Source organism: Paralichthys olivaceus, chromosome 14 (assembly GCF_024713975.1).
Source record: "Paralichthys olivaceus isolate ysfri-2021 chromosome 14, ASM2471397v2, whole genome shotgun sequence".
Lineage (NCBI taxonomy): Eukaryota > Metazoa > Chordata > Actinopteri > Pleuronectiformes > Paralichthyidae > Paralichthys > Paralichthys olivaceus.
In genome coordinates this window covers 11750640-11767862 of record NC_091106.1, presented here as the reverse complement: position 1 = coordinate 11767862, position 17223 = coordinate 11750640, and the positions used below count along the sequence as shown (strand labels likewise).

General features: G+C 39.1%; 1 protein-coding gene across 3 annotated transcripts in view; it reads right to left on the bottom strand.

Moving 5' to 3' along the window:
- eys (eyes shut homolog) overlaps positions 1 to 17223 on the bottom strand; it is a 188816-nt gene that overhangs the window by 56326 nt on the left and 115267 nt on the right. For all 3 annotated transcript variants that reach the window (XM_069538391.1, XM_020092694.2, XM_020092703.2), the window contains 9 exons: positions 15173 to 15344; positions 14767 to 14845; positions 14142 to 14341; positions 9904 to 10028; positions 9218 to 9342; positions 8631 to 8844; positions 2929 to 3119; positions 2704 to 2795; positions 293 to 443 (listed from right to left, as the gene is read on the bottom strand). In XM_069538391.1, coding sequence (XP_069394492.1) covers positions 293 to 443; positions 2704 to 2795; positions 2929 to 3119; positions 8631 to 8844; positions 9218 to 9342; positions 9904 to 10028; positions 14142 to 14341; positions 14767 to 14845; positions 15173 to 15344 — 1349 coding nt within the window. The remainder of the gene's footprint in view (positions 1 to 292; positions 444 to 2703; positions 2796 to 2928; positions 3120 to 8630; positions 8845 to 9217; positions 9343 to 9903; positions 10029 to 14141; positions 14342 to 14766; positions 14846 to 15172; positions 15345 to 17223) is intronic.

Sequence of the window (17223 nt, the reverse complement as noted above, 5' to 3'; positions counted from 1 at the left end):
CAACAAGTTCTCATATTTATTTGCTAGTGTTGTTAGCAAGTGAGAACAAATAATATATATATATATATATATATATATATATATATCAGGACACTTCAGGGGACCAATCAAATTTGAGCTGGGGCAAGTTCCCCCCGGCTCCTTCCCTTGATCTGTCCCTGATAGATTTTTTTGTATTATAACGTAATTTCCATAATATATTATGTAACAGCAGGTAAGTTTTAGGTATATCTTTAGATCATTATCATTTCAATGGGCAGTAGAGAAACTGAGCAGTAGCTGTACGTCTCACCTGATTGGGTGGGTAGTGTTGTGGCAGACCACCTGTAAAGACGTGGGTAGTGTTTTGGATCGTGTGTCCCAACCAGAAGTTACTTGCAGAACTTTTGATTTTCTCATGGCCCCAAAGAGTCAGCTCTGCTTCACATGGGGTCAGGTGTTGTCTGTGAAAAAGTATATACACTCCTTTAAATTAAATGTTTTCAATAGGTCATTAAGCTTTATAAGAGGAATTATCCTTTTTTACATAAGCATTCACAAGATATAAAAATAACAGCAAAGTATCCATATATTCTATTGAGTTAACTGGAACCTTTTTGGTTTTGATGCTAAATTGAATTTTTACACTTTCATGAGATCAGGTTTTTCCTGAAATTTGTCTCGAACAAACAAAATAAATTTCATATGTCTGAAAAATCTCTAAAACAGTTTATTATTGTATCTGCATTGATTTTGAAAAAGGGACACCTGTAATTATAAATAAACATTTGGCCGTAGCTGCCAGAGAAGCAGGGGGAATTGTCGGACGTTGAGATTTAAAAACAGTGGTAAGTGAGTATAATGGTTTTGTTTACTCTGCTGATACATCCATTAAGCAGTTGCGCAAATGCTCCATTTTCTTCCGTATCTTATGAGCCTTGTCACAACTATTTTGGACCCACCCCACAGCCATTCATGGATTTCAAAAAACCAATTGTCCGTTTTGAAACAACAGGGGAGCAGATAATTACCTAAGTGCAGATTTTGGACTAACCATGTGCAGCTGGAGGGCACTTGGGCCACAGATGCACAGTCTCCTTCTCCAGTGTCTCCTGATACCCCTTGTTCCCAGAGTGGAAGTTAGAAGGTCCGTGAAGCAATCAAGTCTGATTTGTTAAGCCTGTACTTTGCAGGCTGTTGCATATGCCGGCTAAATACTCGGGGCACTAACTCCTAGCTGCATAAGTCCTTCCTCTAGAGCCGGCCGTGGAGAAGCGGTTAATTTAGAAGCAGCCTGCCAGAGCGGCCTGGCCGGCAGCCAGAGGGCACTGTGCTCACTGTCCTTGAGAAGTCAGCCCCACTGGGTTTCTATTTAACATATTGAAAAGCGTCTTTGACGGGAAGATATATTAAAAGTCTATAATGAGTTAGGCGGTGACGTTGAGGATGGCCATGGTGTTGTAGCTCTGGGTCAAATCAGACAAAGATGGACGGACTCGGCCATCAGACAATTACGAAGAATTTGCTTTGTGACACTAGAAACCATTTTTCCACACTCCCAACCCTCTAGTTATGACAGCTCTTTTTCTTGCAATGTCTCCAAGGGGTTGGTACAGAACATTATGATTGATTTATACTGCTGCAGTATTTTTCTTGTAGGAAATAATAATAATGAAAAAAAAAAAACAGGGGTGGAGCCTTGTAGCCCCTGAAGCGCGATTGGATGTTCTGGATGCACTTGCATATTTAGGGCAGCGTAGCTTTCTGCCAAGGAGCATGCAACCTTCCCAGTAAGCTTTGGCACGTTCTTATCATGTATCTACTTTTGTCTGTTAAAATGTCATCCTCAGAAACCTCATATCTGTCGCTTAATTCTATCTCTGCCTTTACAACTAGTTTAAAACAACAAACTAAATGTATTATCTTTGCCCCCCACAGAACATCTGGCTAAAAGGATGCACTGCTAAAAAGTCTCTGCACTCTTTCCCTAAATGCAAAGTAAACTGATTTGATATGAGCAGAACATTAGTCGCTTTGTTCCAGCTTCCAGCTCATACATAATACACTTTGTGTCTCAAAACTAAACCACAATCCCTCTCATGTCAGAATATAATGGGAAGGGCTGGCAGCGAGATTGCACACGGGCCCGAGGAACAATATAACTAAAGGGGGCCACAGCCTCACTTTAAATCATTTAAACATTGATTTTGTGCTCAGGCTCTTGCTTGTTAATCTTTTTGTAATGAAAAACTGCAAATGAAGACTTTGGAACAGCCAATAAAACATGGTCGGTGATCACTAATGCATTTTAACAGGCACATTCTGCCATTTGTTTTAGTTCTTTAGAATGTAAGCCCATTTGTTATAAAATCTAAAAATCTCACTCTGCTCATTCCTGACAACTATCTGTCGCAGAAAATTCTTCCACAGAAATGAGCGGCTAAGAAGAAGATCGATTGAGTATTACCTGAGGTGAGAACAGTATTTGAACACAATGTGTATATTATTAAGAACTACTGTAAGACATTTATCACTGTGAACATTTCTCTTTCTTCTTAATAGAAAATGTATTATTGCCAGAAGCAGATATTTAACACTGCATCTGAATCGATGTCTCTGTTAATACACTTGTAGATTAAAAGCTGAAAAATTAAATTACATTTAGAATTTTTTTTTCTTTACTACTTAACAAATCTGAACATGAATAAGTAAAAAAGAACTAACCTGATGTTAACAATGTGAACCAGGCCGTCATCAACACGTTCCAGTGTGCTGATCTTTGTGACCGCCTCCTCTTCATGACAGCAGAAGGCGTACTGAAACATTTCAGACCACGTTCACAACTCACGCAGCAGCTGAACGTCACAGGCAAACACATTATTTGATCAATGTAGACACTAAAAACCTCACAAACTATCGTGCATAATAACTACACCACCGGAGCTTTACCTGTAGGACACCATCCGAGATGAAGAGTTTCATGAAGAAGAAGTCACCATTAGCAGGTCCTTGGTCCACATGGAACACAGTTCCCTGGGCCGCCTGGGTGTGGAATCTCACAATAATGTTGTTGAGGGCGCTGAGGTCGACACTCTCGAACTCAAGATACGAATTCCCAAAGTACTGAACGTAGCTCGAATCTGGGAAATAAGAAAAAATATAGAGACAGCAGAAATAAAGGGGCTGGGTAAACAAAAAGTGTGTCTGCAGTTTATGTATCTTAACTATAAATTCTGCTGAGATTCTTTATTGATCCCTGAAAGAAAGAATTCAACCTTTCACTCACTTCCTCCACAGGGAAGTCGGTGCAGAGAGCCAGATACAGGGCAGCACCCTCAGAATTGTTAAAGATTCAGAGTTGGGCTAAGGACACCTCAGCAGGGCAGATGCTCGGACTTTCCGATCTTGTAACTCTCGCAGTTGCACACACTCATGTTTGTTGCTGTATAAAACGTAAATGTGACCTTGCATCCATCAAATAACCATGGCAACATAGATGGAATGCAGCTTAAATCGACTAGAGCAAAGAGGAGAGAGATTTATTGTGTGCAAAAAAAGTGGAGCGAGAGAGAGGGCTTTAAGTGCATCATAGTTTTCTCTGTTCCTCACTGTACAGTCATACTGTAAATAGTCTTATTTGCCAGAAAGCTTCGAGGCATGCAAATGACACTACATTAGGCGTCTTGGTTGAAATGAAACTATTCGTACAAGTTTATTACATGCCTCATTTTATAGTGGAATAACTTGGCTCAGATCAACCATGAGAATGGGCAATTATGTGGTATTTCAGTAAAAAGTTCCACCGCCCGCCAGCTTATTGGGGGTGGTGACGCAGACGAACTTAAAAGACTGACTCAGGCTGCAATTGAAGGCGAGCATTAGGGGTGCTCATGCTCAATATATTTCTCATTTGAGGGAAGTAGTGTAATTTGTTGCATGGAAGTCAAACTGGATTGCTTGTTAAAATGAAAAGCATTCCTTGATGCACCTGTCTTTGTTCTTAGCCGGAAAAGAAGAAGAAGAAAAAAAACATTATTGCACTAGAGAAATCAGCGAAGCTCCTTTAAAGTTGCTGCCGTGATTAATCGGGAAGCTGGGAGTGAGACCTTTATCAATATTTGTTACACGTCAAGTCCTAATAGGCCAGACCCCCTTCTGATCTGACAGAGGGACCCTCAGCGCATTTGGCAAACAAGCTAACCTAAATACCCCCCCCCCATTCTCCAGGGAGCAATACGACCAATACCCTGAGGAAAATCCCAAGGAAAAAATACTCCGAAGAATTATCAGGTGCAGACCCACTGTGATCTGTGAATTAATGAGGATAAATGCACACTGCAACAATGCTGCGCTGTCTTGTGCTTCACTCCTGACAATGGGGTTTGCCAATGCTGATGATGGAAAATTACCCCTCAGAGACAAAGCTATTCATTAATTTTAAAGCCTTGTTTAGTCTGATGTAGACTATGATGCAGTCTGAGGCTGCTGCCAGGAGGCAGTATCATGCCTCATTAGCAGTTAGCTTCAGTCTCTCCTTCAAAGGTCTCCTGTTTTTACCACTAACTTATATTCTCGCACCACATTTTTCACCCACACCTCTCTGGTAACTAGTCAGACTGAATCTAAATTGTATATGCATCAAATATAAACAGTATCTTGATTACATTTTTTTTGATTTTCAGTATCTGTTGTTATGCACAGAATCATTATCAATCATCAATCATATTAATACCCACACCACGGAGGTTATGCTTTCGTCTGCGTTCATTGGTTAACGGGATCACCCCAGAACAACCGGACAGATAACAATGAAACTTGGTGGAAGGATGCAGCATGTGTCAGGGAAGAACCAGTTACATTTAGGTACTGATCCAGAAATTCAGAAAATCAGTCATGTTTATTAGTGTTTGCAATCTGGTGCAGATCCAAACAAAAATCCAAATCTAGTGAATTTTTAATGTTTTGCCTTGGGGGGGATACGCCACTCTAGTTTTCACTTTTAACAAAATGCTGACCCAGGAGTTTGTCACGACCGCTCTCTGTTAAAAAGCTGTTCTGGGTTCAATTAGAAAGAAAACGTCGTCTCAGTGGGAATATTTCCTGATATAAATCTTTCAGATCAAATATAATTACTTTTAATACATGTCCATAAAAGAGCTGAGAAAATTGATGTGAGTCATATTTAATGTAATGTCATGAGGTGGACGCAATGTTGCTGCACAGACTGCGTGGAGGTGTCAGGCAGGTTAGAGCGCGGGGTATTCCGCTGGAAAAAATACATTTCGAGAAACTTGAACTTGCAATCAATTAATATCAGGATAGTCTTTGGGAAGGTGGGATTTAATTGATATAGACTTACTGTCCCATTTATTAAAAAGAAGCCAGGGTGTACGTCCTGTTTGGTGCCTGATTTATCGGGTACGGTAATAGACTGACTGATTGAACTTGTCACAGGACAGAGATAAAATACTACCGAGGATCATTCTTGGACCCTTACGATGTCAGAGCCCCCGGGGGGGAAGGCAAAAGGTCCTTCAGTGTTTCCAAACTGACTGAAAAATGTCTCATACTTGAAGTTGTGTAGCGTAGTAAGATTTGGTGAGATATTATTAAGCTGCTGAGACACACAGAGGAATCAAATCCTAAATATGACTTTCTTCTAATTATATCTTTGTTGTCTGGTTTTAAAAATAACTGATGAATTTACTCCAAACACACTGACAGCCACCTCACTGAATCATACAGGCCGCATAAACCAGCAGCAGCAAATGACAAATTTAGACTCGACGTTTTTCATCTTACACAGCCTCCGTCTCATGAATATGCATGACCGTGCACATCATGCAAATTCCATTATGAGTCACTGGCAAAGTTGTGTCACGGAATATATCAAAATTGTTACAGGCGCACTAATGAGGCACTGCCATCTCAATTATAAACACACTGTATATGTGTAAAAAAAAAAAAAAAAAAAAAAAAAAGAAGCATGCTAACATAAACTAGTGCTAAACAGAGCAAATGCATGTCACGCACGTGGAGGTTCACAAGGTGACTGATCCTAAAACAGGTACTGCATGTTTGGAGCGACCCCCCGGGCTAACTTCCCCCTCATCAAGCAGATTTTTTGAGGCGCTTAAGTAATTTCATTTCCGCTGCACATGGCGGCGAAAGATAACAGCCTCACCTGCGCCGCAGTGATCACTCCAAGGAGAGTCAACCTAATCATGGCTTAGCTGCGGTAAGCCTCCCTCCACCAGCCCTGTGCTCTCTAGATTCCCATCAGCTCTCACATTGTCGAGCTAAAATACTGTGGAGCTCAGCATTGCATGTACAGTGATGAAAAAAAAAAAAAAAAAGAAACCCAGAAGACTATCGCCTCCGTCTGTGGAGTGTAAGCGAACAGAGCTGAAATGGCTTTTTTCAACGTCAAAATTAAGATAGGAAGTCAAGTTTCTGACCATATTCACACATTCTATTCAGAAATGTTATCCTCTACTGTCAGCGCAGCGTATTAACTACCTCCCCTATGTTTAAATTCCCATTGACTTGCTGTATTTCAAATGTTTTGCGGAGCAGTCTTGGGTTTAAAGGAGCACTGTCTGAGTCTATTTCAAGCAGCACCAAGGGCACTGCATGTGTTTAGATGGTGACCTAGTTAGATAAACCCACCAGTTTCTGGGTCCTCTTCCTTTAAAAACTTATTTATTTTGATTATGCACTTGTGTGTGGAAGAGTAAAGAGACGCTTCGGCTCGTACATCGCTTTGTAAATTGTTTGTTTTCTTATCGCCGGGGCCTTGTGTGTGTGTGTGTGTACATTTAACCTTCACCACGGCAATGCAACACTCGCCGGACGAGGGGCTGGATCAGGTGGCAGACGGGGAGGACTCCATTATGTTTGGCCCACAGTGATTTTCAGAGTGTCGCACTGAATTGGTTCAAGCTTGTCTGTGTTCAATAGGTCTGTTTTACAGCTCCGTGAACAGTTTCAAAGGTAGACCTCATCTGTCGAGGAGTAACAATGTGCCCAGCGCTCTGAATTCCTCCTCTCACATAAGACGACTGAATCCAATACCAGCGACGTGTAACATATTCTATCCCATGTCTGCTGTTTGAGTGTTAATGGATACAGCCCCAAATAATGATTGGACCTATTACTCCTTGAAATCACTGTTGCAGTCTAGTGTGCAATAAGAATCTAGTTGGGTTTTTTTTTGCCGCTGCAGCTGCACAAACTATGACAAACTCTCAATCAAACCTAATATATCATCACCTGCTCCGTTCCAAAGGGTCTAAAAATCACATTTGGAGATTTAGCTCAGTGGGAGGCTTGTCTCAATCGACACTGGCAATCAAAACTGTTTGGTGGGAAGAAGGGAAGGGTGGGTTTGTAATTTGTCAAAAGAATAAAAATATGGATTGGTTTAACTAGTCATACGTTTTAATCATTTAATGTCATTGTCTTGCACACGTGTTGTTAATGGAAGTAATAGCACACTAACGGGAGCTGAGACTAGATTGAGAAATATATATTCAGCATGACCCTCTGCTGTACTTGAGCAGATTTATCAGTAAGTTAGTAAGTGTGTTATTCTTCTTAGCAAATTAATTGTCAATTAAAATGATTCCTTCTCCAGAAACCATGAGTCACTAGGTTTCATTTAATTACATGTAACATGTAACTTTAACAATTAGAAGCTAAATTGCTTTTATATCTGATAATTACTTTTCTCTTTTCTCTTTTCCTCACGGACAAATGTAAAGCTTCAGGGGAGAAAATAAAAATACTTCATCACAAGTAAAAGTTCTGCACTGACGATCATACTTAAAGAAATACTATAAAGAAAATAAAAATACTTACAAATGACCTAAAAAATAACAACTCCCTCCAAGGTGAAAATGACTCATATCAGTGTTGTGTCATTATTACCTTTGCCATGGAGGTTGTGCAGAACTAAACAACAAAATCGATCTCTATGAAATTCTGCTGAAGGCTGATAACATATATAAGAATTCATTGAATTTTGAAGGTGATCAGGGATTCTCTTTTCCCTTTCTTTAACATGGCGAGATATGGGGTTAGCCTAGTTAGTTACTATATTATATTATATTTTTATACAGCTTTAACAATGTGTAAACAGCATTATGTTGACATTGGTTGAGATGGAGCTAGTTTATCTATATAACATACATTAGTTTAGTGCAGTAGTACACAACCATTGGGATCAGGACCATCCCAAGAAGCTCTCCTATATAAATATGTATTTTATTTTTCTAAATATCATATCTGTGAAATAATGGAGGATTTTACTTATTCGACCATAATAATATTTCTTTAAAAGTTATGAGAGGATATAAAGTCTCATTGGTGGAACTGCTAACATAGACACTGGAAACGTGGGGCCTCTGCTTTATAAGGTGTCACAAGCCAAAAAGGGTCCAAAGGATTAATAGTAGTTTATTGTATTTTATGCTTGTTGGTTTTTTTTTTTACGTGAAATATTAACCTGAAACATGACCAGTAATTACAACTTATAAAATGAAGTAGCATAAAATTGATATACTCAAGTACCTCAAAAGGTATTGGGTAAATGTACTTAGTTACTGCGTACCATTACAAGTACATATATGCATGCACAGACTGGTCCATACCTGTGCTTTGCTCAGCTGCTGGTGCCGGGCCAAGTGTCGGCGTTGGCACTTTAGGTGTGGAGCTGCGTGTGATGTTCTTGACTACAGTCACCACGGGAACAGCATCAGTAACAGGAGGCAGGCAGCTGACCTTGTTGATGCCATCTACACAGGCAAATGCGTCCGGACACGGATTCGACAGGCAATCATCATAGTTGTGCTCACAGTTCTTCCCCTGTGTATGTAAAATAAACAGACGTCAGACGTGTAACCAAGCAATGAGATGCTAAGTGCGATATAACGTCTGCAGCTTAAATATTTAAGTTTGTAGGGGGCGTGACATTATCTAACAAATACATGTGATGTGATGAAAATGCGCTTCTTAAACTGGTTATTTAAATCCGGATGATTAAAAAAGGAATAGTAGTAGCAAAACATAACCTAGAAAAGATGTCAGGATTAGTCCATTTGTAAGAGGAAATCCGTTATTTTTAACAAAGTAGAATATTTATTGCAATTAGCGGACTTGAGAGTTCAAAAGGCTAAAGGTTAATTCGAGAGAGAGAGAAAAAAAGATGGGAGAAGGGGAATAAGGTGGGAAGCCTCACCACAAATCCAGGACGACAGAAACAGGTGTAGCCATAGCCTGGATCATTCTGAATGCATATCCCCTGGTTGCAGGGCTGTGGAAGGCACTCATTAATGTCATCCTCACAGTGAAGGCCTGTCCAACCTGCCAGGAACAAAAGCCCACAGAGCGCCGTGGTGAGCCCAGGCTCTCCCACTTCCACCCTCTGAAGTGAATATCAATCAGATTCTCCTACATTGATTTGCTTCTTTTTGGGTTCACACACATACACAGACAAGAAAAGGCTTTCACTAAAGAGTAAGATGCCGCATACATTTTAATGAGCCTGGGCAGTATCGTCTTTTTATCACTTTTTTAGTACTGTATGACCACAAATTTATCCCCAGAGAAAAGAAGATGACTTTTGAATGGCTTTGAGGCACAGCAGCTATGTAGGCATTATGCTAACCTTTATCTAACATTTTATTTGGCCCCTTTCGATCCAATATGAGCGTTCTGTGAGTATTACAATATGGTAAACTGTACTGCACCACATCTGAGGCACAGTAAGAAACTAAAGCACTTCAAAAAATAATGTCTTTCCATCTAGGCCATGTTTTTGTGATCTTATTCATGGGCAACAAAGGCTTCCTGTAATAGGTCTTGTGAACGGTTGCCTCATTTCAAAGTGAATTAAGGAACTCACAGGATGTCTGAGTCACTCACCTGACCTGCAGTGGCACACGTAGCTATTAATAAGATCTTGGCAAATGGCACCGTTGTGGCAGGGAGCCGAGCAACATTCGTTAACATCCACTTCACAGAAATCTCCCATGAAACCTGGTGGACAGCTGAAGAAAACACATCATGCTTTACAACTGTGAGGTTGTGTCACAGTGCTGTCACTATACCTTTGTGTGGGTCTGACACACTGCATCCAAAGACCGCTTGTTTTCATTATTTATCAAAAAGTGCAGTGACTTTTTTTGTCAGCTGGTTCTTCTCCCATCAAATTGTATATATATTTCCTTCTTTCTTACTGACTTGAATTTGAATTTATACCAACTAACTTTAACAACCTTTATTATCCAGTTTCTTCCATTCTTTATTCAGCTTTAGTAAATACAGTGGCCCACTTTCTGCTGTATTCAACTATGTATTTTCCATCAACAAGAAATGTGAAGAACGGTATGATTTGCTTTTATAATAATCCTGTCTTTGTTAGCTGCTTATCTGTTCGCCAGATAAACATTCTAATAAATCCTCAAATCAACAGTGACACATCCGCGCTGAAGTACTTTGGGGTTCTGGCATTAACGGAACATTTTCACAGCACCTGACACTCAGAAGTTCCGACAAAACACTGCTCTTAATAGATGATGCTGCCAATGCACTGCTCTCCAACTAAGGGCCCGGATCATTTCATCTATGGTTAAACTGGGTCAATATGGACCTGTATGTGTTAATGACATTACTGCTAATAAGTGACATACAACATGAAAAGATGATAGATGAAGTAAGATGATAAACTTGAAACCTTATTTGAGGGGAGTATAAAACTGAATGGATTAATGCATAAAACCCACAGGTAAACACAGTGCAGACCCTAGTCTTGATGACCACTCAAAGTGCACAAATCACTAGAGATATAAAAAACCAGGCAGACTACAGACATAAGATTTGTTTCTGACCAGAGTGGCGATTCGAGAGACTGAGGAACTCATGGAAACTTTAAACTCGCAGTCATTGTTTGGTTCCGAACACAAATATACAATATCCCATTGGTGATGATTGCCAATCAGCTCCCTCTCATTGGCTATTGCGAATTTCTGCTTGTCCAAACACTGTTCCTTTCATACACAGAATTTTGGAATCCTAAATATTAACCTTGTCTGATATTAACGTCCACTCATACGATTGTCTGTGAACCCTCACAACATAGGATCATTTGGCAAGATAATCTCTTTAGACCAGCCTCAAATGGGAAACTCCCCTACAGTCATTAGGAGAGCTGCATCTGACCTATAGCTGATCTAGGGTGCGGCAGGCTTTAAAAAATCTGCTAATACAGTTGTAAATCTAAATAAAAATTGAACTTTTTGTCATTCACCAACAAATCGTTTAACTGACAGTTGATGGACTAACAATGTACAACAGCTAATCTTGTTGTCATGATGTCTGGTATTGTATGTTTATCTTTTTAATCAGAAAAGTGTTGACACAGCAATAGACTGGGAAATGTTGAATGTCCATCTATGACTCACTCTTTAAACAAAGAGGCCAAACACTGGTTAATAGTGCAACAATTTTAAGTCTATATACAAATGTTATTTAAATTAAGAGAGATATAATCAAACAATGCACAATCACCCAGCTGCAGATCAGCAGTACTGCAGTGCATGTATAATACTCTGTCATTGGTGAGCACATGTATCTACAGTAAACAATTTAAATTTCCTCCTTATAAAAAGCAGTGAGCTGAGTCAGTCCTGTGCACCAATATATAACAGTATGAAGAGGAGCATCTTGTTTGGAGTTGTAGACTAGGATCCTTTAAATCAGCATACAGCAGCACAAGGTTTGACACTGGAATTAACTTAAAGGTATACAGGGAGCTACTGTGTCAAACCTGCACACTCCTAACACATTCACCTTGTTTTCAGACACACTTCATCACTCAGGGGAGAACATGTCAACAATTAAAAAGTAATGACTCACTGGCAACCCACCAGAGGACTGTGACTGTAAAGTTCACAGATCAAGGCCTACACTGCATTGTCGCTAAACAATGAGTCTAATTGGAGACTTGAAGAATTCCTGGAACAGCAAAACCTTTTTCAGCTGTCAAAGACTTTGAAATATTCTTGAATATATTTATTTACACACATTTATGTGGAGCTTTTCTAGTCTTGATGACCACTCAGAGGGCTTTACAGCACAGTTTGCCATTCACCCATTCACACACACATTCATACAGGGCATATATTGGCAGCACTTATTTTGTTATATGAGGGGCAATTAAAGGTTCAGCATCTTGGCCAAGGACACTTCGGCATGCAGATGGGGAAGAATGGGGATCGACATTTATTCTGGCTCACCTAAATCGCATACAGTGATCACATCTGTCCAGGTCAAATTGATCACTGGAAGCTGCTATATAGTGATCGATTATAACTTCATTTTTCAAATATACTACCCTCTAATTGCCATCTGTATATTTATTACATTAATATAGAGTAATGGAACAACTAATGAAACCCCTTTTTTGCAGATTTTAAGATATAATAAAATGACTAAAATACATTATATGTATAATTTACTTTCCACTGCACATTTGATAATCAGCTTTACATATCTTATATTATAGTCATTTTATTAATTAATTAATTAATTAATAATACATCTGCAAAGGAATGTAAATTAAAAAAGAAAAAAGAATAGGACCAAGCACAGATCCTTGTGGCACACCATAACTGACCTTAGCATGATCCGATGAACACTGGCTGTGTAGAACAAAGTGCAGTGTAAGTAGGACCAGTATAACTTTATAGGTAGTCTAATAGTATGTGCTGATCAATTGTATTGAAAGCAGTACTGAGGTCTCAGAGCACAAGTATTGAGGCAAAGGTTGGTCTGAATCAATTCATAAATCATTTACAACTTTTGTCTAAGCAGTTTTTGTGCAGTGGAAGTTTCTGAAGCTGGATTGATGAGGTTTCAAACTGATTATCGGATAGAAGGTGATCTATGAGTTGCTGAGCCACTATTTTTTTTTTTACACAGAGTTTAGAAGGTAATGGCAGATTTGTAACGGGTCTATAGTTGCTGATCAAATCAGGGTTCATGTTAAGCTTTTTCAGGAGTGGCCTGTCTTAATAGTGTTTTAATAGTTAAAGGTATAATTCCACTAGTGAGGGAGCTGTTTATTATTTATAGTAATAGTGAGGACAGGAAACTCCATAAATTAAGGAATGGGATCACATAAACATGTTTTTTTTTATTTTTTAAATGCACTTTTACCTCAACATAACTGGTCAGCTCTTTAATTGTGTTTTATCGTATAATTGTTTTTTTGTCTCTGTTTTTCAATGAATGTCATATTCATTGAAAATATTCATATCATATCTATATATTGCACTATACTTATACAAGATGGTTTGATGACGGTGTCCAAGAGAAATTTTGGGCAATTTGAATGCATCCAACGAGAGAAATGAGTTTCTAGCAGCAAGAATAGCAGGCAATTAAACAGCACAAGCCAAAAAGTTTTTTCTGATTTTTCTCCTTTTGTGTTCAAGTTTCCTGAATTTTTGTTTTCGACATTAAGAGTCTCGATCGCAAGGGGAGAGATTATAATTTCCAGTGAACCTGTTATTGCAGTGGTGTTTACAACAGACTCCAGATGCTCAGCAAGTGCATAAGTGGTAGATGAGTCAATATGATCGCTAACGCAGGTTTCAGAGGGGTTAATACAACGTCTAGACACTGTAACCTTAAAAGTAAGGGAGCAGTGATGTGAAAGGACAGGCAGATGTGCCGAGATAACTAGATATGAAAAAGATAGGCTTTGTGTCAAAACTAGGTCAAGCGTGCACCCATAGAGGTGAGTAGATCAGCATGTTGTGTACAAGCAGTAGAATAAATAGGAGGTTTACTGAATTTCTCAGTTCAACATTAATACAAAAAAATTCCAACCTACATGGTAGGAAACGCATAAAAAAATAGATGATAAGACCATTTAAACGGGGTAAAAGCTGAGATTGTGTTCATCACTCAACAATCTGGAATCATAGCAGCTTGTTCCTCTTCTTGATTCACATAAACCCATAAAATCCAGGCTATGTTGATTCATCATGTCATGAGGGATATATGAGTGATTTATGAGTTATCGTTCATGTCATTCAGGGACAATATGTCAGTGTCATTACATCAAAACAAATATTTCTAATTGCGGACCAACTCACCTGCATGTAAAGTTTGATCCTTCGCGGTCGACGCAGGTGGCTCCATTGAAACACAATGAGACATTATCAGCGGCCTCTTTGCAGACGTCGACATCGATCTCACAGGTTTTCCCTGTGTAACCATCCTGACAGAAGCATGCGTACTTATCAGTGAGATCCACGCACGAGCCTCCATTCAAACAGGGCCTGGAAGCACACTCCTGGTAATGAAAACACATCAATCATTTACAAAGAATGAGGCACTGTTTCAATAATAATACATATTTTGACAGATATAACCATAAAATTGGTGTCTTAAGAAAACATTAAATTCTCAGTTTAAGATGGATTGTTAGCAGTTAAAAAGCAGATGATCTGAATTTCCATTCAGGGACCTTGTAAGCAACTCTGTGTTTTATCTCTAGAGTCCAGCTCGAGCTGTGGTTTGAATCAATTAGACATTAGACGAAGCAATTTCTTTTAATCAGGTGTTTGTACAATGCTTACATGATCCTGGTGGATCAAATGACTTGTCTTGTGGGAAAATCAATGGAGTCGGTGAAACCAAAGGCCACACAAAGTTGACTAAATTCTTTTGACATTGCTCTTGAACACACAGCAGGTCTATTAATCAGGCTCCACTCACGTCGATGTTTGTTTCACATCTGCTGCCAGTCCATCCAGACTCGCACACACAGGAGAACAAATTGATCCCATCCACGCAGCTGAAAAGGGCCAAAACACACGGGGTCAGTACTGATCCATCAAAAATTATAGGCAGTGACTGTTTAGAATGAACTAAAGGGGCTTTGTATATCCAGGTCTTTTCTAGTACGGAGAGAGATGTAATCTTTTGACTGAATGTGTTTCCCCTTCAAAGGATGTAATGACTATAATTGAGACAACCTATGAGTGCATCACATTAGCACGTGTGACATACATTATGTCTCAGCTCGCTGCGCTGCCAGGGAGTGTAATTAAAAATGATTCTGGGCCATTTCTGCACGATTTGCTGTGTTTCTATTTGAAATGACGGAAAGAAAAATCTGTACCTTCCATGAAGACAAGGTGCTGACACACATTCATCCAGGTTAGTCTCACAGTGGAGCCCAATGAAGCCATCAGGACACATGCAGTGGTATCGATTGGCTCCATCAAAACATCTCCCACTATTTTGGCATGGGTTTGAAACACACTCGTTGATGTTAACTTCACACCGTGCCCCTGGGAAATAAAGCATATCATAGACAGTGATTGCAATGCTTCCAAACCACAAGCAATTGACGATATATAACGTCCGTCCTGGCAAACCTACATTGGTTACCAGTTAAATACAGAATTGATATGAAAATATAACTACTTGTTTAAAAAGCTCTTAAGGGCCTAGACCCTTGTTATATGACATGTCTCCTGGTTCTATGTTATACCCCTGTTGGTTACTCTGGCCATCCTCAAAACAAATCCTTTTAGTCCCCCTTTGTCATCGAATAAACTAAAGGAGACCTAGATTTCTCTGTTGCTGCACCGGCTACAGCCAGTAGCCAGAGGCATTATGTTTGCAGGTTGTCCGTCCTTCCGTCCCACTCTTGGGCGCACGATATCTCAAGAATGCCTTGAGGGAATTTATACAAGTTTGGTAAAAAAGTTAAAATTGGAAGTCAAAGGCTAATGTTCCTCCTGACACACTATTTTAAGAACTTGGCACAAAATTGGCACAAATTTTCCCTCAGACTCACAAATTAACTGATGAGCTGATGAGGTCAAGGTGGCCTCACAAAACATGTCTCTGGCCTCTTGAACATGAACCGATTTCATGGTCAAAGGTCTCGATGACCTCATATGTATCTGGAAAAAACAGATTGAAACTGCACTGGTTGGCGGACACATGCAACCACAGGGTGGCATTTCTAGTTTTAAATCGAATTCAAAGTCCTGCCTTTTTAATCGTACTTATAATTCAGCCTGTTTTTGTTTTACGATTCCATTAACTTCTATCAATATTTAATTATATTTATTTATTACTTCTTTTTACCTGATCTTATGTGTCTTTTACTGTTTTTTTTACTTTTATGAAGCACTTTGGCTCAACTCCTGTTATTTTTAATGTGCTATATAAATAAATCTGACTTGACTTCAATTATGTAAACTATATTAAGTGGACAAATATTTTCTTAGTACTAAAGCAGCCAAAAACATGAAAAATGTATGATGGATGCATACAGTAATGGGACCAGTCAAGAATATGGACAACTGGACTGAAGAGTTGGAGGAGTTTTCCATCTCTCTCTCTCTCTCTCTCTCTCCAATTTTATTGTCTAACCTCAAAACGTACGTGAAAGACTTTCTCAACAAAACACACGTGACCGAAACATCATTGTATGCTCCAGGACATGGTCCATTTTTTCTTCTTTTTAGTTTGACAAACTCAGAGGAATAAACTACACTGGGTATTTTTAAAGCGATGAGGGAATGTGCTGACAAAATGCACCAGCACTTTAATGCTTTAAATAGTTTTTGGATGCGGTGGAGGTCGACAACACAATTAATCTACTGAGCATCAGCGTGTGGCAACAAAGAGTTGTCAGGATGAATTTGTTGTTGGGTTTTCTTTCCATTTGATTTGTGGAATAAAAAGTAATAAAAGGAACACAAAAAACAAGCCTTATCTTTTACTGGTGACCATGGGTTCCAGTATATATCCTTGTCAAGTTTTGTAATGATTATCTGCAAAATATTCCATTCAAAATCTGCTTGGTCTGCACCATGCATTTTTTAGAGATGCTTATAGATGCTTACAGCGCTACTGTTTTTTGTTATTTTACTCACACCAGTGCATCTACATGACTGTATTGGAACTGAGACCTCCATCATTATTCATTTATACTGTACAGCAGAGAAAATTATAATGTTGTTGCAGTATTTTTTAAAAATCTGAATGAATTTGACTATTGGAGGGCAGGTTTTTTATTTAAGATCAAAAGCAAGAAAAGTGGCTGCACCATCTAATCCATTAAACCTGATATATGCTGCTTCTTGTGTGGCCTGTACATTTCTCTTTCTTTAGAGACTGATAAATCAAAACGTAAGGACATACTGTGCAGGA